The following is a 25650-nucleotide window of genomic DNA, read 5'->3' as shown; positions in this document are numbered from 1 at the left end:
CAATCAGAGAAGGCGTTTTATAAAAGAACCAATCAGAGAAGCCGTCTTTTATAAAACGCCTTCTCTGATTGGTTGTCGTGAAATTAATCGCGGTTAAAATTTAACCGGCTGTTGTGCAACCGGGCCTGTGTTTTTCTACTTAGATTTTTTGTATATTTCAACTTTTTTCTCAAAAACTACTCACACTACAGCTTCCAGACTAGTTTTATTCAATTTTTCAGATATTTTTCCATATGAATCCAGCATAAGTGTTTCAAAAACTAGTCCCCAAACAATTCAGCATCGGTGTATTTCACCAGAGGAACTGAATTCCGTGCGAAATCTTTCACCCTGTATAGCTCGCTAATGAAGCGTTTATGGATATATGTTTATAAGAACTTTTTTCTTATTTTTACCTCTACTATCACGTATTAAATTATTTTACCATAATTATGAATCACCCTGTATACACCCACACATGCAGACCAATACCAAAAACCACTTTTTTGGACTCAGGGGACCTTGAAACGTATAGAAATTTGGAAATTGGGGTACGTACCTTAATTTTTTTCGGAAAGCAATACTTTCCTTACCTATGGTAGTAGGGCAAGGAAAGAAAAAATACTGGATTCCCGTAACTACCGTATAAATCGGTTTTACTAAATAGGCCACTTTAGTAGCTGTATTTGCACAGCAAAAACCTTCAAACGTGCCCTCTGCTCTGTCTACTAATATATTTAAAGAGAAGTATTGGTATTTTAATAATATTACACTGCGATGATTTATAAAATTAATGTTTAATTCTCACACAAATTTTTCTCTCATCGAAGGAGTTACTTGAAACATCGGACCATGTCCTGGAACGATGAAGTCTGCTGTTTCAATAATGTATTTGCGATATTTTTCTTGTTTTTCTGGATCCTCACTTCCTGCTGATCGCCATAAAAATTCATCTTCTATATCCTCCTCTTTCTCGAACAAATCACCTGCTCGTCAAAAAGTATTGATTGAAAGCTTGTCATAATTGATTAAAGTCAATGGAAGCCAACCAGAATAATCATAATGTAAAAAACAAAATGAACATGAGGCTCAACTATTTTGGGACTATCATGGATCATTAGGATTTGAATAGGTCTATTGGAATCAGGTCATATTTTTGTTGTGTTTGGCTGCAGACGGAAAACACAAGTGGAGAGTCACTTGAAGAGAAGAATGAAGAGTGTAAAGGACACCTCATTACACCACACAAAATTTCGTTTAAAAATAATGAAAAGTAAAATATTGCATTACAACACACAAAATACAGTATTTTTAATTTACAACTAGAAGTTTGAATTGGGAGTGTGATAATTAGAGAAAAAAAACTTAATTTACAACTAGAAGTTTGAATTGGGTGTGTGATAATTAGAGAAAAAAAAACGTAATTTATATAATTTTATGATAGCCTACTGTTTGTGGTACTGAAGGGATAGAAGATAGGGCCATATAGAAGAAGTGATTGTGACAATTTAAATACATCATTCATCTAATCCACATTAATACAGCAGCATAGGTGGATATAGCGGCCTCCCTCTTAATTCTTTCTGAACAAGTTAATTTTGTAGATAACATACGGTAATCTCCCTAAAAACGTTTGAAACTTAAAAATGGAAATCATTTTGCTCTTTGTTCTCATCCACACTCCAATAAAATCCGACTTGATCGTTATAAAGGTTATTATGGATTTCATATCAATCAATGACAGTTAAATAAATTTAATCAATAAATGAAAGTTGAATAGTGATACAAGTCAAATTCATGAGGTTTGAGAAGTGATAACACAGTACTACCGTACTGCTGGACTTCTACTTGGAAAAGTATAGTCATGGAGAACATGAAATAAAAATACAGCATTTGAATCTATGGCTCAACTCACACTTACGCGACTCAGGTCGAGAAGAGACTCGACTCTAGTCAAGAGCATGTGTTTCCAAACGGTGAAACTCAGACCAGTCGATTCGTTGTAGTAAAAATACTGTAGTCTATGTACAGTAATAAATAAATTATAACTATATACAAAGATAGATTTTTAACCCAAGACAAAAGAAAAGTTACATGTATCCTGTTCTTTTTATAATATATTATACTGATTCATATAAGTTATATAGCTAATTACTTATATAGTCTGCACTCTCTCATTCCATTATTGTTGATGTAGCATAGTTGTAGTGGAAGGTAAAATTGTATTTAGTAGTCAGTTCCAAACTAGCAGACATAGCGAACGGAGCTCTATCGCGAGATATAAAATTATTGTAATATGTGGTTAACAAATAAATTCATTTTTTAAAAAGACTATTTGATTAATTGCAATCTTAACTGGCGCAGTCAGTAGGACACTTCAAAAACGAGAATTTGGTTTTTCGGTTTTAACCATTAATGAAGTGTTCATGAACTTACGAAAAAGTTGTATCAGTCACCTAACATCGGGACTTAAATAAGTGAACAATCATCAAAATAACTTCGTATCAAATTGAATAAGTTGGTGAACTATTATATTATTAAAATTCGTGAGTGTTATTTGCAAAATTATATTCCTACTCAGTCACCTAATATCGGGACAAGTGTGAAAAATAATAAAATAAGTGAACAGTATAGTAAAGTGTTAACAATACCGTATTTCATCTACAAATTGAATCAAGAAAAAGCAACAGACTTTCAATATCAGGACAACCAAGGACCTTCATCATCTAAGGATTACAACGAACTTCAACTTCTAAGGACTACCACGGACTTCAACTTCTAAGGACTACTACGGACTTCAACTTCTAAAGACTACTACGGACTTCAACTTCTAAGGACTTCCACCTTTGGAGACTTTCAACCCGGGACTTTGACAAGATGAACTCGATTTTAGTATTGTGAGTAACAAACTTTTGTGATTTACAAACTTGGATAATATTAATTTTACTTACTATTTTCGTATTTCTTTTTCTTGTAATTTTATCTATAACTAAGGGCCATGAATTCCAACAATGATAAAGCAACCAATCCCCAAACTGTACCTACCCTTAAGAAAGAATTCTTGGACATGATCCCTGATTATTCAGGAGAGCCTACTATGCTGAATCGTTTTATTTCAATTTGTGACAAACTTGTAGCGAAATTTTACGTAACTGCCAATCCAAAACGAATACTTGTATTCTACTATTCTTGCCCGTATTAAAAGCCCAGCTCTTGACATTGTTACTAGTTCTAACACTTATGCATGGCCTGACGTAAGAAAAGTTTTGATCAATAGTTACATGGACAAGAGAGATTGCTTTACTCTCAATCTTGAAATGGCTGAACTAAAACAAGAATCAAGTGAATCACCCTTTTCATTCTATGAACGAATCCAAAAACTTCTGAATTTACAGATCTCGTTTTTTTCGAAACAAACAACCTACAATATCAGAAGTCATGTGTCAGTGTGTAAATGGATTAGCACTTGGAGTATTGCTAAGAGGATTAAGAGAGCCTCTCGGGTCTCTCATGAGAACTAAAAATCCCAGTTCGTTGGACAGTGCTCTAAACATGCTATCCAACGACTTCCAGTTCAAATTTGGTTTCTTTCAAGACCACTCTAATTTGAAAAAGCCTAACACTCAAATCCAACACAAAAGTAATCCCAGCTATCAAATGCAAAACTATCCTCAGAGACAACAGTTCTATCACACTCAAAATCAGAAAGCTCAATTCTTTCAAAACAAAAATCAACACTTCCAAAATCAACACATGAACAGACCTCAACAACATTTTCAAAACAATCAACCCAAACCACAGTATTTCAACACAAATCAACCAAGAGGTCAAAATCCAAACTACAACCAACCAAGACCCCAAAATTCGTATCAACCAACGCCAATGAGCATTTCCTCAGTCAACAATCGTCCCCAAAAAAGACCAAGACTGTTTCAAATGACAGGTCAACCAATTGACGAAATGCAAAATGATGAGTTTGATGATAATTTCGGAGTAAACGCTCAGAAAGAATTATCAGACGAATTCAAACAGCTCTCCGTTGAAAACGAAAATGAAACGTATTTCCAGCCAGCCGAACAAACCGAATCAGAGTGTTTTTTAGAGGATACGAGCCTCGAAAGAAATTTTCAATTATGAACTTACAAGATGACAAAAATGAACTTCCCTATTTAATTGACCCTAAAACAAGATTTAGAGTTCTAATCGACACAGGAAGCATTAGGTCATTCGTGAAGAACTTCATAGGTATGGAATGTTACAAAGAAAACTTGATAGAAGACCCTTTTGAAGTAGCAACAGCGCATGGTATTTCACAAGAGAAATACAGTACAAAGATTTCTTTATTAGGAAAATCGAAACACACGTTCTATCTTTTTGATTTTCATAAAAACTTTGACCTTCTTCTCGGACTTGACAATATGAAAAAACTTAAAATGAATTTGGATTTCATTAATGACAGTATTGATTTCAATGGAATGAAACTACCTATTTATTATTTTAACGCTGAAGAAAATGATTCAAAAGTGAAGTCACAACATTGAAAAAAAATTTATAATTGATATTTTGTGTAAATTTCAATAATATATTCTCATTTGTGTATTTGCTTGTACATATTTGTATTTTTTCAGATGTGTAAACTTCAGAATAACTTTTATGATAAAAATTCAGCTATATTGATGAAATTTGATTTATTTATAGATTCTATGATCATGCTATTTTAATAAACACATAGTTTAATAACTATTATTCAAAAATTAGACTGTAGTGTCTAATTATTTATTATTTATAATGTAGTGCTAGTATGCAATGGGTCTTGCAAGACCTGGCAATACATTGTCATTTGTGATAAACAATCAATCAATCAATCAATCAATAAAGTCAACGAACCCTACCAAAAATCAAATAACACAAATAAAATCATTTCTGATAAAAGCTAGAACTCAATCCATTATAGAAATTCCAATTGAAAATATGAATGAAGGTGAAGCTATAGTATCATACAAAAACTTTTCCGACTTGAAATTCCCCAGTGTCTAGTGAAAGTGAAAGAAAACAAAGCCTATTGTTCTATTTTGAACCCCACTACGTCAGACAAGAAATTTACCATTCACAAACCAATGTCAGTCGAATCGCTTGAAAACTATAATTGTATTATTCCAAGTGAGTTACGTAATCATAATGCATGCAATAATTTGAATCTACTCCATCACAAAACTAACAAAATCGATCTATCAAAAATTAGAGCCAATCATATGAATGCCGAAGAAGAGTAAGCTATTTTACAGGTGATTAAAGATTACTCAGATATATTTCACATTGATGGAAATCCTTTGACTTTCACGAATGAAATAAAGCATATCATAAGAACCACCGACGAAATCCCGGTCCATACAAGAAGTTATCGCTACACTAAAATCTATAGAACTGAAGTAAATCGACAGATTGATGAAATGATAGAACAAAAAATAATTCAACCCTCCAATTCACCTTGGAATTCACCAATATGGGTCATTCCAAAGGAACAAGATGCTTCTGGTAAAAAGAAATTTCGAGTTGTAATTGACTATCGCGGTTTGAATTTTAAGACTGTAGACGATAAATTCCCACTTCCTAATATCACGGATATTCTAGACAAATTAGGAAGAGCACAGTATTTCACTACCCTAGACTCTGGTTTCCATCAGATAGAAATGGATCCTAGCAGTATTGAAAAAACTGCATTCTCTACAGACACGGGTTATTACGAATTTCTATGAATAGCATACTAAGAGGACTCCAAAATGAATTGTGTTTAGTATATTTAGATGACATTATTATTTATTCAACTAGTTTAGAAGAACACATTGATCGACTAAGACAAGTATTTGAAAGGTTAAGACAATCCAACTTCAAAGTACAACTTGATAAAACAGAATTTTTACGTAAAGAAGTTCGTTTTCTCGGACACTTAGTGACACCAAACGGAGTTAAACCAAATCCTGACAAAGTCGAAGCGATAAAAAGATATCCTATCCCTAAAACAACGAAAGAGATAAAAGGATTTCTTGGACTTCTAGGATACTATCGAAAATTCATTAACAACGAGTTCTGGATTCTGAAGCGATAGGACGTTGTTTTTCAAGTGCTCTGTTATCTGTTGCTGCGCTACTCTACAGGTCGACAAGAGATAGCTTCTACACGTAAAGTTATTCAAGCTATTTTCTATTATTTACTCTCTATTTCGCAATAATTCACGTAATTTTTCTATTCTTTGCATCCACTTTCCTTCTTTCTTTTGTCTGTCGTATTCCTCTTCCAGTTTCAGGGGCTTCCCATTCAATATCCGTATAAAGACGTCACGATAGCCCTCTTGACGCAATTTTCCTTTCAACTACCTTCTATTGTCATATTTACCCTGATTTCCGTATATTTCATTTCAAATTTATTTTCCATAGTCATTCGCTTACTCGGCGCATATAATATTTTAATTTGTTATCTATTAAACCGTGTTCTTTCATAAAATTTATTGATTGATATGGCTGATAAATCTGCATGCACAATATGCCAGGCTGCAATTCCGGCGACTAGAAGCAAACTTGCATGTAGTGATTGTAAAAAACTAAGTCATCCTCAATGTGTTAACATGACCAAGGCAGACGTGGAATGTATTGTCAACGAGGGTCAGATTTGGAGATGCCCACCTTGTTCCAAGTTGAGGAGGCAGAGTATGAGTGCTGTGTCTTCTGCTGAGGATGGCAATGCCAGCATATCACAAGTGATATTTATGCTAGAGGAGGCCAGAGAGGATAGGAAGCGAATGGAGAGGGAATTTAATGCTTCTTTCGAGTTTGCAAACAGTAAGATTGACGACCAGACTAATACAATTACTAATCAAACTTTGAAAATAAATGAGTGCCTTAGATTAATTGAGGACTTGAAAAAAGAGAATGCAAGCCTTAAGAGGAAAGTTTGTGACTTGGAGACACGGCTCGAAGATGCTGAACAGTACACACGCTCCAATACACTTGAAATCTATGGAGTACCAGAGACGAAAAACGAGGATGTGTATGAAACTGTAAAGAGAGTGTGTAATGCTCTTGATGTTAATATAACAAGAGAAAAAATTGACGTCTGCCATCGACTGGGAAAACCTAAGGGAGACAATCGGCCTGCTGGTATTATTGTGAAATTTGTCAGGAGAGAGGACAAGTTCTCGGTGGTGGCGAGGAGAAAGGTTAAGCGTAATTTATCGACGCAGGACCTTGGATTCCAGCAGCAGGCAGTAGTCTACATCAACGAGAGTCTAAGTCCGGCGCGGAGAAGAATTTTTGCAGCTGCCAGGGAGGCTAAGAAGAAATATGACTACGCTTATCTGTGGGTGCAGAACGGGAAGATACTAATGAGGAAGGAGCAGGGTAAACCGATTGTGAAAATATCGTCGTTGAGTGATCTCGATAGACTGTAAATTGTTTTTTCTTAATGTTTCAACACTAGAGGAAAATATCAATGACTTTCGTTTATTGCAAAAATTTCGCTTTCGCTATTCGGGTAGAAATAAGGAATGTTTAATTTTTCATTGTTTGTTTTCTCTCCTATATAAAATTGATTTCTCTAGTTGGTCAAACGTTTTATATTACTTATATTATTTGATAATAGTATATCGTAGAGGTTATGAATCCAATTGTGCACATTGGGTCAAGCGATGTGCTCTAGTTGGTTTATCTCAATTTTTGTGTAATGATAACAATTTCAGCATTGGAAAGCATAGTACTGGTGACACAAATTTTATCACTCAGTTCAGAGCTTTATCAAGCTCCGTTATGATTGTGATGGCTATCCCAGTCGAATTGATAACAGATTTTTGTAGCGGTCTATCGTTGTTTATTATCAATCATGTTAGTTTGAACTGTTTTCTTCTATTCATATTATGTTCTGGTGGAGCTGCTTTTGCCGAATTGATTTTCATTTGTTCAAAAGATTCATTTATTTTTCCCCCATTTATATCAAATTTATGGAAAAGAGTGCAATTGTTGATTGATGCTAGTTAATTTAAACTTCAAAGTTAGCGAATGAATAATTCTGAAACGACTCTTTTAAGCTCAATTGATGAAGTGAATGAGTTTTTTTATTCGGATTCTGGTATTTTGTTCTTCCATCAAAACATCCGAAGCCTAAATACTAATTTTGATAACTTCCTTTCATACATTAATAATTTAATAACCAAGCCACATATAATAATTTTAAGTGAAGCCTGGTTGCAGGATATGAATGAATTAAATTTATATAATATTGTCGGATATGAAAGCTTTGCTGCTGCTGGTTCTGTGACGAGGGCGGGCGGTGTTGTGATCTTTGTTCATTCTTCTATTTCTGCCACTAAAAAGGATTGTTGCATTGCTGACTGTGACTCACTGTTACTTTTTTGTAAATACAAGAATTATTTATTTAATGTGTTAGGTTTGTACAGATTTCACCTAGGTGATCGGCATACATTTATTGCCAGTTTTGATAGATTCTTGGCTACCACCAGGAGCTCAGATTTATATTGTCTAGGGGATGTTAACCTAAATATTAGTGTTTCGGATGTTTATAGTGATTCGTATCTAAATTGTCTCAATGGAAATGGTATGCAGCAGTTAATAGATATAGGGACGAGGGTAGTGGGGTCATCTTCAACCTGTATTGACCACTTATCATATTATCGTTCAAATCTTTTTGTCATTGACAAAGTTGCTGTCATTGAAACCCTAATCACGGATCACCGGGCGGTGGCTTGTATTTTGCCTATAGTTATTGAAAAGAGAAGGATTCAGCAGTCTGAATTTAAAAAATTGGACCACAAGCGTTTGAGTACCTTATTAAAATATGAAAATTGGGAACCTGTCTTTGAAGAACCCGAAACTAACAAAGCATTTGATATTTTTTATCAAATCTTAAATAACTGTATTGTAGAATCACAAAAAAATATTAAATACAAACAGAACATAAAAATGTTAAAGCCCTGGATGACTCCTGGTTTGTCCAATGCCATTTATGTAAGAGACAAATTGCATAAGATGCATAAAAATGATCCAAACAATTTGATCCTCAAAAGAAAATTCGTAAATATGAAAGATAAAATAAAAGTATGGGTGAAAGAGGCCAAACTTCTATTTTACTCTTCACAGTTATTCATTCAAAAACATAACCCCCGAGAAAAATGGAAAACAATAAAAACACTTTTGCCAGTAAAAGACAATAATAAAGATACGGATATTGTGTTGCAGGAGAATGGTATTTTAATTGATGACAACCGCCTAGTTTCTGACGTAATGAATAAATACTTTATTGAAATGCCTAAGAATCTTTCTGATTCTTTTCCTGCTTTACCCACCCATATTCAGGCACAATCTTCAGAGTCCTTCAGAATTAAAACTAGCCATAAATCTATTTTTTTCAGCCCTGTTACACTTGTTGAACTCAAAACATTTGTTGACTCTCTTTCTACTCGTAAAAGTTCGGGTGACGATGTTGTGACTGCTAGAATCCTTAAAGATAACTTCTCTTCTATTTCTTCAGTTCTTTTATATTTGTTTAACTTGTCGTTGGTATCTGGTTGTTTTCCTGAAATACTGAAGTCGGCTACTGTTCCCATCTTCAAAAAAGGAAATAAACTCAGTAAAGAAAACTACAGACCCATCTCATTATTACCAGTCATGTCAAAACTATTTGAAAAAATTATAAAAACTAGATTACTTTCATTCCTCAATAGCTGCAACTTTTTTTCGGCCTGCCAGTTCGGTTTCAGGGAAAATCTTTGTACAGAAATTGCCTTACAGCATCTTTTGGAATATGTCTATTCAGGATTAAACAGTGGCTGTAGTGGCAAAACAGCGGGAATCTTCCTGGATATTAGTAAAGCATTCGATACAGTTAATCATAGTCTGCTGTTCCGCAAGCTGGAGAGTGCTGGTGTAAGGGGAATTCCACTAGATTGGTTTAAGTCCTTCCTACAGGGTAGGAAACAGTATGTAAGGATCAGAAACGTTGCAAGTGAAGTATTACCCATAACTTGTGGTGTGCCGCAAGGTTCGGTTCTTGGCCCTATTCTCTTCTTAATTTTTGTAAATGATTTGTATAATGGTGAATTGAATGGACGGATAACTGCTTTTGCGGACGACACTGCTCTTTCATATAAAAGTAATAACCTTCAAGATTTACATCAGAAAATGCAGTCTGACTTGAACAAAATATCTCTATGGTTTACATGTAACAAACTTAAAATTAATGTAGCCAAAACTAATTATATGATGTTCAGTCTCTCTGGAAGTGCTGACTTGCCTGCTCCACTGCGCTTTCACTCTCCGGTTTGTTCCTATTCTAGCTGTGACTGTCCCAGTATCAGTCCAGCAAAGACTATCAAATATTTGGGTCTTTCACTGGATGAAAATCTGAATTGGAGGCAACAAATTGAAACTCTAAAGAAGTCTTTAAGGTTCTATTTGATGATTTTCCATCGCATCAAATATTTGTGCGATTTTAATGTAATGAAGGAACTTTATTTTTCATTTGTACATTCCAAAATTGAATATGGAATCACATGTTGGGGAAGCTCCTATTACGCTAACCAGGATCCAATTATTAAACTTCAAAAAGCTTTTATAAGATTGATAACGGGCAGTAGGTTTGATGATCATACATTTCCACTGTTCTGTCATCTTAGAATTTTGCCTGTTAGGTTCCTATATGTATTCAAGGTTTTGTCATTGTTCTTCAATATAAGTGGAAATAGAGGTGTGACAATTGATTACTGTCAGCCTGTTACCGCACTTCGACAGACCAGGCGGACTGCGGCTTCCCAAGTCAGATGTCCTAAACCCAATTGCACTCTTTTTCGTAAAACGTTCATTTTCCTGGCACCTAGATTTTATAATGCTTTGCCGCTTGAGGTCAAGAATGCCATTGCTGCATGTAATTGTGGAAATAAGATTAAGAGATTAATTAAAATTTGGCTTTTGTCACTCACTCCCGAAGCTCTAGAGTTTTTGTTCATAATTATTGTTTAATCCGTCTATTTTTCTTTCCATTCTGTTATCTTGCTTTTCTTTTTATTTTTTCTCCTCTTTATTTTTTTTTGTATTTTCCCTGCTCTTCTTACCGTTTTTTTTTTTTTGCAACATAAATCAATAAATTAATCTTTTCACACAATTTGAATCTCTATTTTTAATGATTTTCTTTTGCTTTCTCTAATTAGCATCATCTCTTTAATAATTAAATACTAATATCCTATTTTGATTACAGCCCATAAATGTTTTTTTTATCTCTCTTTTTTCTTTTTTTTCAGTCCATTCTATTGCTTTAGTAAAATAGTGTGTTAGACTCCCTCCAGCGGTCCGTAAGTTGCATCTTACGTGCTGGATTGTATTTTTCTCAATAAGTAATATTAAATTTGGTTTGATTCGTTACTATGCAGTTATGTATATTATAAACTTGTTTATTTGTTTTTTTATATGCATGTATTTTACATTTTCTTGTATTGAGCTTATTGAGAATAAATAAATTATTATTAAATAAATTATTATTATTAACTTTGCTCATTTAACAAAACCTCTAACTAAATGTTTGAAAAGAAATGCTAAAATAGATATACAGGACCCAGAGTACATTAAGTGTTTTGAAACTTGTAAGAATATCCTTACTAACGAACCAATCCTTCTGTATCCTGATTTTGAAAAACAATTCAACCTTACAACAGATGCTAGCAATATAGCTATTGGGGCAGTTCTTAGTCAGAACAAAGACGGTGCTGATTTGCCTTGTGCATATGCAAGTAGAACCCTCAACGAAACTGAAATGAACTATTCAACTATTGAAAAAGAACTTTTAGCGATAGTTTGGGCTACCAAGTACTTCCGCCCCTATCTCTATGGTAGAAAATTCAAAATATTCACTGACCACAAACCCCTACAATGGTTATTTTCTATGAAAGAACCGAATTCAAAATTATTAAGATGGAGACTGAAATTAGAAGAATTTGATTATGACATATGTTATAAAAAAGGAGCAGCAAATCAAAACGCGGATGCCCTTTCCCGAATTCAGTTGAATAATAATAACACACACAACCAAAACTCACCCTGATTATTCAGTGATATTGATGCAATTATAAATGAAGCTATTGAAAATGTAGTGAATATCATACCTAACGAGGATGCACAATCTATGATAGCTAACGTGGATGATAACGGAACGTTATTTCAAAGATTAGAAAATGAAACCGGTACAGATGATAATGAAACCCCATTTAGAGGATTTGAAAACGAAACCCCTTTTCGAGGATTCGAAAACGAAACCCCTTTTCAAGGATTCGAAAACGAAACCCCTTTTCAAGGATTCGAAAATGATGAACCAGATTTCATAGGTCCTGCTGAAGATGAGTTCATAGAAAATAATTCTCATACGCAGCATTCTAATTACGAAAGTAACACATCAGTAGAAATACCAGTTTCAGATGACCCAGTTAACTATGCTAAAAACCAAGTCATATTGAAGCTTGTGAGCAATAACCCAAAGAAAGTCACTATCCATAAAATATTTGATAGTAAAACAAGAATGATAGTAGAGATATCTGAGAATAATTTAGATAAAAATGTTATTGACTTCGTGAAAGAATATTTAGTGCCTAATGTTAGATATAGCTTGTATTTTGAAAATGAATTCTACGAAAGATTTGCTTCAGTGATTGCCAAAACTTTAAATTTTCAAAACTCATACTTGTACGATGTAAATTTAAAGTACTTGATGTAACACATGAAGATGACAGAATAGAAACTATTGATAATTATCATATTGGAAAAACGAATCACAGAGGTATACAAGAAACGTACGATAAGATAAGAAGAAAATACTATTGGCCAAACATGAAAAATTATATTCAAAATGTTAGGTATTAACAAATGTGAGATATGTCTCAAAACAAAGTACGAACGAAATCCACTTAATTTAGAAATGAAATTGACACCGACAGCTACAAGGCAGCTTCAAATCATTCACTTGGACAGTATAACATTTGAGAAAAAGAAATTTCTCACGATCATTGATAGTTTTTCAAGATACGCACAATGCTATCCAATAACAAGTTGTAACAGTGTTGAGGTAGCAGACAAACTGCTTAGTTTCTTTTCCCACCATGGTATCCCTCAAACTATAGTTGCCGACAATGGATGTGAATTCAATAATGGCTTAGTAAAGGAATTGACAGTATTGCACAAAATCAAAATGCACTGGATAAGTACTCAACATCCGCCTTCAAATGGCTTAGCCGAACGTTTTCATTCTACGATAATTGAGCACATCAGAATATTCAATAATCGTGACGAGTTCAAAACAGAAACAATTGAAAGTAAAGTAAAGTACGCCATAATTGCTTATAACAATAGCATTCACTCGGTAACAAAACTGACACCTTTGGAAGTTTTATACGGACACATAGAATCTAATCCCATTCTCGAAATTGACATTCAGAACAGATTTATTAACGAATATGTTAATAATCACAAAGAAAAAACTAAACGACTATTTGACCATATACAGGAAATAAACCGAAGTAGGAAAGAACATGTCATCAACGAAAGGAACAAAGATCGAGAAGAACTACCAGAAATTCCAAAAGAAGTTTATGTGAGGAATGTACAAAAACAAAGTAAAACTAAAAATAAATTCAACAAAGAAACTCTCCTATCAGTGAATCGAGAACTTAAAACTGCCAAAATAAATCCCCGACATCATAACACTAGAGAGAAAATTCATTTATCCAAGATAAAAAGACCTAGAAAGTTTAAGAAACTGAACAAAGATCAAACTAATGAGAGAACTGAACAAGTAACAACCGATCCTAATTCAAATCCTGTTCTTCCAGGTTCCTCCTCTGCCTAATGAGTATGGCGAATCATTCTTCTAAAGCTGAAGAATTCAGGAATATAAGTAGTAATCTAGGAATAATTGCAGCACATTTAGGCTCTGCAAAGTTAGAGATTTCAAAACACACTTTCATCCACTATTATGAACTAGAAAGTATTTTTGATCATGTTGATGATTTGAATATGTATTATGATAAGGTATCTGAAAATATTAGAAATAAGATTCCAATAATGGAAAATGTAGAATATATAACTGATAATGGTAGTAAAGCAAGAGATATAGTAAACTATTTGAAATTTATTAATCATACTAGGAATGTAATAGAAGATAAGTTAGATATCATAAGTGTGAAATTTGATAAGAGATCTAAAAGAGGACTATTGAATGGCGTAGGAGCCGCAATAAAATTTATTACTGGAAATTTGGACTTGTATGATGGTGAAAGATACGATTATTTACTTGAACATTTGAAAACTAATCAAAACAGTTTGATCAAATATCAGCCCAATATTCATTGAGTTCAGAACTTATTGCTGAATTTAATCAGACGATGAACATTGTTAATTATAATTTTAATGAGTTGGAGAATAATTTAAATTTGTAAATGATAAACTTAGCAACTATTTAGAACTAGAGAAATTTAGAGATTTGCTGAACCAGTTGAATATTTTATATAACATTGTATTAAGTTTGATCCAAGACATTGAAAACTCTTTAACATTTTGCAAATTGAAAGTTTTACATCCTAGCATTATTTCAACTAAAGAATTGTTTTATCAGATAACCAAGATTGCTGGTTACTATCAGAATAAATTACCATTGAAACCTGAATTGAAAAATATGTGGGAATTCGAAAATTTGATAAATGTAAACTGTAAACTAACGTCTAAAGAAATCATTTACTGTTTGAACTTACCAATCGTAGATGAATCAAATTATAACTTATACAAGTTGTTTTCTGTACTTAGTATGTTTCAAAATGGATATATAACTATTATTCCTAAGGTCAGATACTTACTCAAGTCAAACGATAATTATAATTAGAAAGAAATATCAATTGAAGGTCTAACTAGTGAATTCACTAGAAAAACAAGTTCAAATTTTATTTGTTCTGTAGAAAGTTTATGTAATGACAAATTGAAATGTGAAAAAGAAATTATTGAATCAGGAACTACATCAAACTGTAAATATAGTAAGATGAAAATAGGTAATAGTATTGATATACTATTATATTGTAAAGTCAATATTATATTGTTATCTAAGTAGAAAAGTTTCACCCAATGTAAACATTGTTAACAACCCTACCCCCGAAGTTCTTTTTATGGATGGAGGAGTTATATAGCTAATTACTTATATAGTCAGCACTCCTCATTCCATTAATGTTGATGTAGCATAGTTGTAGTGGAAGGTAGCATTGTATTTAGTAGTCAGTTCCAAGCTAGCGGACATAGCGAACGGAGCTCTATCGCGAGATATAAAATTATTATAATATGTGGTTAACAAATAAATTCATTTTTTAAAAAGACTATTTGATTAATCGCAATCTTAACTTATATATAAGTAATTAAGTAGTGGAATAAAAAGTAATAAAGCTACACGAATATGAATACAAAAAGAAAATTCAATCAACACACTTAGGCCCGATTCCTAGGACACTCAATAATTCTAATGGACCATGTTGAGCCTACATAGATTTGAAGAACCATTAGATTTAAAAAGTGTCCTAGAAAGCGGGTCATAACCTTATACTTCTCTGATACCCACCTACGATAGCAAACACTTTGTCATCACTCTTAACAATTACTGATACATCAGAAAGTGTATGGCCTGGAGTAGGAATAATTTTCACTCCATCGTCAAGTAACATCTCTTTACCTGAAAAATTATTATTTTTTTAAATGTATTTATTTATTCAATTGAAGGAAATCAACAACGATCAAGAAGCAAACATACACCATTTTATTGTCTCTTTCTTGTTTAGCTACTTGTAATATAAATAGAAATGCAAATCTCAGTACCCCTTTTCAATTATTTTATCACAACATGTTTTGGACATTCATGCCATTTTCAAGTCATGTCCGAAACATGTTGTGATAAAATAATTGAAAAAAGGTACTGAGATTCTATTTCTATTTATAGCAAACATATCAATCAATATTTTCAATATGATCAATCAGTATTTTACCTGCATTGTCCAAAGTGCTAGAAAGACTCATTCATGCTCAAGTTGTAAAATTTCTAGACAACAATAGTAAGCTTCATAACTTTCAATCAGGCTTTAGAAAATTCCATTCAACTGAGACAGCTCTGCTTCGTGTCACTGATGATATAAGGTTAGCTATGGACCAAAGAAAATGCACCATCCTCACCCTATTTGATTTTTCTAAAGCATTCGATACTGTTGATCATACAGTCCTTCTGAATAAGTTGGCTATTCTTGGTTTCAGTCACAACTCGTTAGTTTGGTTTAAATCCTATCTATTAGGTAGGAAACAATGTGTATCTGTCGGTGACAAAAAGTCAACTTGGAAAAACGTTATGCATGGAGTACCACAAGGTTCAATTTTAGGCCCTCTCCTCTTCACTTTGTATGCTAATGACCTTTCTTCCATTATCAAATTCTCCAGTTTCCATACTTATGCAGACGACCTTCAAATCTATTTAAGCTGTCCCATAACAAAAATTAATGAAACAGTTGGAATAATGAATCAGGATATCAATTCGATAGTGGAATGGACAAAGAAAAATGGCCTTAAGCTTAATCCCATCAAAACACAACCCATTATAATTGGATATTCTCGTCTTATAAACAATATTGACCTTGAATCGATTCACAAAATTAGTGTAGACGGTAATGACATTCCTTACTGTAGCTCAGTTAAAATTTAGGCATTATTATGAATAATACTCTTGACTGGTCAGAACAAGTGAACAAAACTTGTAAAAAGGTATTCTCAGCCATGCATGCATTGAAGAAAATGCACGATATCCTCCCTAGAAACATTAAATTATTATTGGTTCAATCTCTCATCTTCCCACATTTAATATATTGTAATTCTGTTCTTAACGATATGCAAGTCACTCTGAATGATAAACTACAGCGTTGCCAAAATTATTGTCTACGTTTCGTCTACTCTCTCCAACGCCATGATCATATCACCCCAGCCACATTGCTAGTTCAACATTAAAGCTTCCCGATCAGAGGCTTTTTCGAATAGTCAAGCTTGTTAGAGATATCTTGATATACGGTAATCCGAACTATTTTAAAGATGATTTCAAATTTGTCTCTGAAGGTAGGAGGATAGATGCTTCACATACTAGAACCGGAGAAAGTACTTTAAGGATACCCAATCATCGAACTACTATTTTCACAAAATCCTTCTTAGTCAGTGCCTGTCGTGCATGGAATGCACTTCCTGTTTCTATCAGGTCCATCGAGAGCCGAGCGAGCTTCATCCTAACTTTAAAAAAACATCTTTTGGAACAAATGACTGAAACTGTCCGGCCCTAGAACGATCACATGACATCCATCCCCCACCCATCCCACAAATACAAACCTTTAAACCATGTTATAGAACGAATTGTATATATATATATATATATATATATATATATATATATTATATAAACTCATGTTATTTCAATTATCCACTGCATAATGCTGTATATTACTGAAAGTTGATAACCCTGATCTACTTTCAGCCTACTTCATTTTATTAATCAATTATTTGATCTTATCTACCTATATAATTATTTTACTCTATCAATTTTCTGTTTTTTTTCTCTTTAATATTCATATTGATTAAAACTTTTACAATATTTCCATTAATAAATAAATCCTTAGTTTAAATAACGAAATTAACGTTTTGGTAGAGAGTTAGTGGGGAGGATATTTTTAATATTCTTTCCGAAGAATGGACATTGATATGTCCAAAGCTCCGCCAATTTATGTAGATGCATAACAATATGATTATTATCTATAGTTATTATATTACAAACTGCTTTTTCATATCATATACAGTTCATTCATCTATAATTTTGCTGTATTGTAAGCTATTGTATATAAGTGTATAAGCCAGTATATATTGTAATCTACATAAATAAAGTACTCAATCAATCAATCAATCAATCAAACATACAGTACAATGTACAGTTGAATGGTACTTTTTCGTGCAACAAAACATTCAACGGGCAACATTCATAAAATGATGATTAACTTGGTACCGTATCTTCATGGGATGTTACTAATTGTTTATGATAAAATAATTTAATTTGACAAGCACTATTCACTTTGTTATGCTTCAAATCTACTAAACGGTACTTCTTGATAAATCTCACAATAGTTTTAAGAATTCCAGATTGAATTATTTTAAATTTATTCCCCACTTGATCACCTCCACACAAATTAGTCTTCAAAAGAAATCAGGAAAATAAAATTACCAGCAAAAACTATTACAATATAGGATCATGCATCTCAAAATCTCATAAAATTGACTTTATATCACAGAATGAACCGTAGGTACATTAATTATCATTGAATGAATAATAATAATATGAACATTGTTAATTACACAAACCTTCATCAAGAGGCCCTGAGTAGAATTCATCTTTGAAATAATGGCAGAGTCCCACAAAGTGTTGAGCCTCGAGGAACAGATTGTTGTTTCCAATGTGATCTGCATGACCGTGAGTGCAGACAACATAATTTATGTCACCTGGAGTTAGACTGTTATCGGCCAGACCTGTAGGTTGTGATAAAACTTATTAGTTCTGCATTGAGGTTGTGATATAACTTGGTTCAGCATTGGGCGATTTATCAATAATAAGATTATGAACACATTGTAAATTGAATTTGTGAACTTTCAGCTCTCCTACTGATCACTTCATTTTAGTAGATGATTTTCAAAATATAAGTCTATTTTTCACCAAAAATAGTTGATATGAGTAGATAGAGTTGTTGATTATCACCTTTCAATATTTTTTGTGAGTCCCATGGCGTCATTGTGTCAACGATTATATTCAAATTTCCAGTAATCAAAGTACAAGAGCAGTTAGCCTCCATCACATTGTCTGTGGTTGGCCTGGTACTTGACAATCTTGAGTAGCCTGGATACAATACTTTCACCTTATAAGACATCTTCCTGCTGCAAAATAAGAATTGAAAAAATAGTTTATCCCGATTAAACAGCAATTATGTAAGAGAATAAATTATATATATATATGAATTCTATAACTGAATTACTTACCATCATTTTTAAGCGAAATTTAAGTAAACGTGATATTTTCGAACTCAAAATTTATGTGATTTTTATAGAATTATTTTGTGAATTTGAAATTTGCTTCATGTTTTACGAAAGTTTTATTATTAATCTATCTGATTTTAAAATTGTTTGTCCTATTCTGATTTGGAGTGTCAGATTGATGATTTGGTGAAGAAATTCAAGTATAATAGAATTAGCAGTTCTTTACGAGTTCATTTTGCATGCCTTTCTTGTGGATGGTAGTCCACTTTGGTCCTTATTCTCAATTGAATTTTTCGTAATTAGTTCAACAATAGTTTATGAACAAATTCAATGATTTCAAAGAACTGGCAAATTTAAAAATTGATACACAGTTGAGCCTGTTAGTTTTCTATATTTGGGTTACAAAGAGCTGAGTCACTCGGCTATACTATGGAGAGGTGCAAAAATGAAGCCGGCTGTAATGCTGGATAGGTAATTGGTCCGAGAAAAGGGTCCAATCTGTTGATTCAGTTTTTTTTCAAATCCAGCAATAAATTCGGCAATACTGGAGTAATTTTTCATTAAAATACTATATAATTTTCTTAGAACTGTGAATCCAAACAGATAGATCTTGGTAATAAAACTATAAAATAGATCATTTTGAAGATGATTTCCTGATTCACCAAGAACTGCGATATATATACGGTAATAATAGGATATTTTTTATATAAAATAATTTTGCACTTTGCATGTTAACACCACCCACCATAATGCAGTCATTTCAAATGTGAGGAATTTTTATCTTATTGACTGCACATATTTGACAGCAAGTATTGAAATGAAAAACCTTGAGATGATATTCATATTGACATGTACACGCACTACTTGGCTACAACAAAGTTCTATGAAATAGGGAAGACACGAGTAAGCCTATATAATTTTTAAAAATTAATCTGAATGAATTTAGTTATTTTTGACGACAAATTTACGGTAGAAGGTACTTCTGTCAAGTACAACCAAAATACAGTTGCATTTTTGTTGAAACAAAATAATTATGTAAATTCATTTTTCAAAGTGTGGATAAAATGCACAAGAATGCAATATGTACGTAGCCTCACTCTACTAGAAAACAGTAGAATTTTAATAGTTAGATTTGTTTAACACAGGTCTTTGCTGCAATAAAAACAGTTCAATTTCAAAAAAGTACTTTAATCACAATGTTTTATCAATATAGTTTTTGATATGGATTACTCACTTTCAACAAAACAAAATAAATGTAATAGACTAGTTTTAAATTGAAATAAGTATATTATACGTAAAAGCCTCTGCTAATGTATTTCAATATGCATGATCAAACATTTTGAAAAATAATAATCAATTATTTATTTATTAGTATTTGGCAATTTCTATTCAATCTATTGATGTATTATCAGAACAATCATATTATAATTGTTAATAATAGATAATTCATGCTATTATAAAACTAAATCATCCTTGTACAAGGACTAAATTAAAGAAAAGTGCGAATAAGGATAAAAAATAAAATAGAGGAGTCAATGAAGATTAGCTACCAAACAATAAACAGTATAAATATAATGATAAAACCAACTCTAGCTATTAAAATAGAAGATATAATAATGATTTTGCTAGTGATAATAAACGATGATAGATAAACACTATCATCGTTTATTATCACTAGCAAAATCATTATTATATCTTTTATTTTAATGAGTTTATCAATGAGTTTTGAGTTAGGTACCCACCTAACAGTAATAAGATCAACCAAAGATGTGGTACACTCAAGCCAGTTACACACATATCGATTTTTGGACGTTCGATTTTTTGCCGTCCTCATGAAATCTACCAGAATAAACGAAACTTGGCAAATGCATGAACAATGAATAAATCATCTTTTTGCCAAGTTATGTTATCCATAACATTTATAACAGCGGCAAAAATCGCACGTCCAGAAAACGATGTGTATGTAACTAGACTTGTTGATCGGGTACTCTCTGATGTAACTGAGATCACACATCACAACTACTAACAAAATGTATACTATTTTTACAAAAGCTTTCAACATAACCATTCTGGTGACAATTATTAGTATAAGCTTACTGTAAACGCTTAACTAAAAGAATTATTTTCTGTTACCCATAGGCCTACCCACAACAACAACTTAGACTCAAACTAGCTTATTTGTATTTCATACAATATAATATACTTATATTATAGTAAACCTTGACAATCCATTCTTTTTTTAATCTTCCATTTTTATTAGTTGGACGCTTTATTATTGTTTGAATTGATCTTCGATTATTTTTCACTTTGAATGAGAATTAGATGGCACCATAGTAACCTTGCGACTTGCATTTCGTACCAAATTTATTCAAACTTCAACTCCTATAAAAAGCTGTATATTAATAATCTTTTAAATCAAGCATAAACAGTCTATTTTCTTCTGAATGATTACTAGCTGAATAGTTACAATTTTATCAAATCCATTACTTTTTGCTGAGGATGATGCCTATATGACATCTAGGCTTGTGCATGGGTACTTCAATAAGCACTAAGAATATGAGACTCTACTAAACATAATTTTTGAATATATAAGTCGCTTCCCGGTGGTTCAGACCCGGCCTAATGCTGTAGGTTCAATCATCATCATCATCAATCTCATTACCTATGTAGAAGCCTGGAGCTCATGTAGGCATCACGTTCAGCAAAAAATAATATAATATTTATCAATTACAATTGACTTCATTCTTGAACTAAACGAACCTGATCTACAGTAACTTATATTTACTAACCTCCTTTTTCATAATATATTAATGAATCAAAATCAAAAATGTCAAATGCATTTTGACAAAGCTGCTTGCTTTTCATTAACCTTTCCCAGGTTCAACAAAGATTAATCACATTTCTCTGAACTTCACATAAACTCAACTATGTGATTCAAACTCAGCAATTATAAAATGGAATATCATAAATGTGAGATTGAAATAGCCTAATCAATAGACAATCTCATTAAAAACGTTATCAGTCACAAAGGAGTAGATCGAGGTAGACAGTACTATTACATACAAGTACACCAATTTCCATCAAGTGGATAGTACAACAAATATTCTGAAGTGAGAAATAGAGTATGAAAAATCCCTGTTCGCAGAATATGGGCAATCGATTTACACTAATGTACTACTGTACTCATTTATCAAACTCTTTCAAATCGTCATTACAAAAAGTAAGAATAAGTGTTTATTGGAAAATACTATTAAAAAACTGAACACAATTCCATACTAGTGAATATTAATAGAAGGAATAGAATGAATGATTTTTTCATTTGTTATCGTGCTAAAGTTTGGACAGCAATGTCTATTCTACCATTTAGCCAATATAGGGGTATAGTATGGGTACACTGTTGTGCTACAAATGTAACAAACTCATATAAATTGTGAACAAAAATATACTGAAAAAATATATTTTTCAAATGATTGAATACAATGCCAGTATCAAAGAATAACTAGATATAATATGCTACACATGAATCGGCATCTTTCAGTGGACTGAAGAACATTGAAATCCTTCTTAGAGTCTTATTATTCTAAAAGAGAGTAAAAAGTCGACCAATGAGCATTGGATCATCCAGATATGCACTTCCTCACAACAGTTGACCCGCTGACCAGGTTACCAGTTGTCAAGAAAATCGAAGCCGGTCTTGGGAATATCGTCACTGTGATCGGACTCCACATCGACCGCAGCCGCCGCCAACAGACCTCTCTTCTCATTGACGGTGGGCGGTGGAGGTGGAGGCGGTGTCTTTGGTTTCAGAATTTTGGCGGCAGATGGCGGAGCAGTCGACTGCTGCTTGCTGCTGTCGACAAGACTCTGCTTCTCCTCATTGGCAGCTGCAGGTTTCAGCAGACCAATGGGCACTTTGCTTTTGATCTTGTTGAGCAGATTGGTGTTTTCCTGTTGACTCTGCTTGATGCGCGCGCACTCTTTGGCCAGCTCCTGTTGAACGACGATCGGCACTTGCGATGTTGTTGTTTCCTGTTGTTGTTGTGGCTGCTTTTTGGCGGGAGTTGCTTTGGCAGGTTTGTCAGCTGCTCTGAGCGAGTCAACCGTGAACAGGTTCAGTTGACTGCGCGTGAACCATGAAAATTTCGATGGAGGTTCATTGCTGATAGCCTGCAAACGACAACATATATTTCAAAATCATCATATTTTATTGATAAAATCATAAGCTTAATGCTAATAAATTATGCTTCTTTGTGAGACTTCTTCTTTTGTGGTGTACTCATTAAATGTTTAGTATTTGTGTGGTAGCGTATGTTTTGTTAAGTTAATATTGAAATGTTGAAGTAATGATCCGTTTATGATAAATTGAAATTGGAATACTCCAACATTATGGTTGAGGAATTGTAAAATATGGAGGAACAAGCTAATGACTATGGTGAGGTCCACGGTCCACGTTATAAAGGCAGTATTTGATTAAACATTGATCCTTGTCTATCATTCGACAAAGCAGATAGCGCTATCCTCCTCTATCTCTGCAATGATTTCATATCGTTTTTCAACAATGTATGACTATGATTAATCAACAAAATATCTAATATCAATTATGAAAATTTATTATTAAATCATTTGAAAATATATTTTTTGTCGAATAAAATATAATTGATTCAATTTAACAAGAATAAACAGTTAATATTTTATCAGATATACCGGTATCAGCTAACCTCTATTGAAGGCAGTGGCAAGGCAGAGAATCGGCAGCGCTGTTCTCCTATCTTTCTCCACTGCCGTTATAACGTGGACCTCACTATAGGCTACGCTCTCGCCGAGTCGCTTATCGAATGTCCAACACGAGCGGCTCGCGTTCGCCATGCCGTATACTCGTGTTCATAACATACTTTGTTCATAACAAAGTAGCTATCCACACTCTCGCGTGCGTCATTACTTGTACGAACTCGGCGAGAGTAAATCGCCAGCATAAGAGCAGAATATAAATAATTTGAGAATAGCCTACAGGCCGAAGATAGGTTGTTGAGCAGAATTGAACTGAGGAATGAGTACATGAAAAATAATGTAATTAATAAAAGCTGACTGTGCTGGAATGAATGCAAAATTCATAAAGCACGACACTTGCATTAAAAATCGCTCGAGATAGGATACTTCTGAAAAGATCGAGTTTTTCACGTGAGAACTAACTTTTATTGGTGGCTATCAGTTGGAAATTTTCACTTTGTCAGATGGTGGCTGACGTAGGAAAATGTTCATTAACAAATAAATTAAAATTACCTGCTCAAAAAGGTTGATGTGGTTCAATAAAATCTGTAGTTTTTGAGTAAATTACATTTTCAATGACTTAACTATAAATGGTAATATATTATTGAAAAGATTGTATAATAATATTATTGTGTACAACATAGTATCAGTTCATGAATCAAACAAATTAATAGCTCTCATGATAATTTATTTCTCCATCTAGATTCATCCTGTCTATTCCCTGAATTTGATCTTGTTTGGTGATTTCTTGTTTTTTATACCAAGCACAGGATTTTCCTGGCGGGTGTGAGTAACTTTGAAATTATCCTCCTGTAGTTTGAAAAGAATAAGAATGGAATGAGAATCAGAAAAACTTACCGCATCATTGGAGGCCGAGCTGTACTTGAGAACGGCACCCGGGTCGATGACCGCTTCATTGAGTACTTGTTCTTGCTCCTCCCTGCTCAACGTGTACCATAAATCCTGATAAGCTTCACGAACCGACGACAAGTCGTTTCCGATTTTCTGCGCGAGGCCGTTGATTGACGCCAAGTATTCATTGGAAATGGTCTCTATTGAGGTCATCCTAAATTTCAAACATTCCCTTTGTAACTGGACTTATTTTGTGATAAACATACAAACAACTGGATGTAAATTACTTATTAGAGAACAGTATCAACATCTAAGACAAAACCTTAAATGAGAATAATTTCAACATTTTATTACATTATAGTAGCTTCCTTAACTACCTCGATTGAATTGGGGCAATTCATCATGAAAAATGTAAAAAGAAATAAGTAGTGGCAACAACGACACCTACCGTGATAAATGATTAATTATGTATAGTAAACACTGAATGTTTGTCATTTTAAAATGAAAGATCAACGGCTGAATAGTTAATAATTGACATTAGTGAGTGGAAACTTTTATATGTACAATACGTATGGACTCGAAATTTGTTTGAAAGCTTTCCTTGATAGCTTTGAACAATGTCTTTGATGTCTTTAGTCATGACTAGAGGGATCTTGATTGATTGTGTCTGGAAGTGACTTGATACTAGTCATTATTGACATTATATTATAATTCAAATCAGAAATAACAGTAATAATAATCTCTAACACTAATAATAATAATAACAACATTGAGTGACCTTGCTGGCTTAGGTCTGGTGTCAGAGATTTTGGATCGCACTTGATTAACTTCAAGGCCTCTGAAATGATCTAACGACTATTATTAGGCAACCGGGATCGATGGCTTAGCGTATCCATCCGAAACACGGGAGTGGCCCAAAAAAAATATCTTG

At 33.2% G+C, this 25650-nt stretch overlaps 2 protein-coding genes across 2 annotated transcripts; both read right to left on the bottom strand.

Moving 5' to 3' along the window:
* Positions 1–765: 765 nt before the first annotated feature.
* LOC111064208 (metallo-beta-lactamase domain-containing protein 1) lies at positions 766–19028 on the bottom strand. The gene is made up of 4 exons (XM_039419374.1): positions 18826–19028; positions 18435–18599; positions 15622–15732; positions 766–965 (listed from the first exon to the last, which is right to left on the bottom strand). The coding sequence occupies exons 1-4, from the start codon at positions 18992–18994 to the stop codon at positions 784–786; spliced, it is 627 nt and encodes a 208-aa protein (XP_039275308.1). The 5' UTR covers positions 18995–19028; the 3' UTR covers positions 766–783.
* A 1789-nt stretch (positions 19029–20817) lies between these two features.
* Positions 20818–24967, bottom strand: LOC120348704 (uncharacterized protein C1orf198 homolog). Its single transcript, XM_039419363.1, has 2 exons — positions 24726–24967; positions 20818–23267 (listed from the first exon to the last, which is right to left on the bottom strand). Exons 1-2 carry the CDS (start codon positions 24930–24932, stop codon positions 22764–22766), a joined length of 711 nt encoding a protein of 236 aa, XP_039275297.1. The 5' UTR covers positions 24933–24967; the 3' UTR covers positions 20818–22763.
* Positions 24968–25650: the final 683 nt, after the last annotated feature.

This window comes from Nilaparvata lugens, chromosome 1 (assembly GCF_014356525.2).
Source record: "Nilaparvata lugens isolate BPH chromosome 1, ASM1435652v1, whole genome shotgun sequence".
NCBI classification, from domain to species: Eukaryota; Metazoa; Arthropoda; class Insecta; order Hemiptera; family Delphacidae; genus Nilaparvata; species Nilaparvata lugens.
The sequence above is the reverse complement of the archived record's forward strand: the minus strand, read 5'-3'. Positions and strand labels throughout refer to the sequence as shown.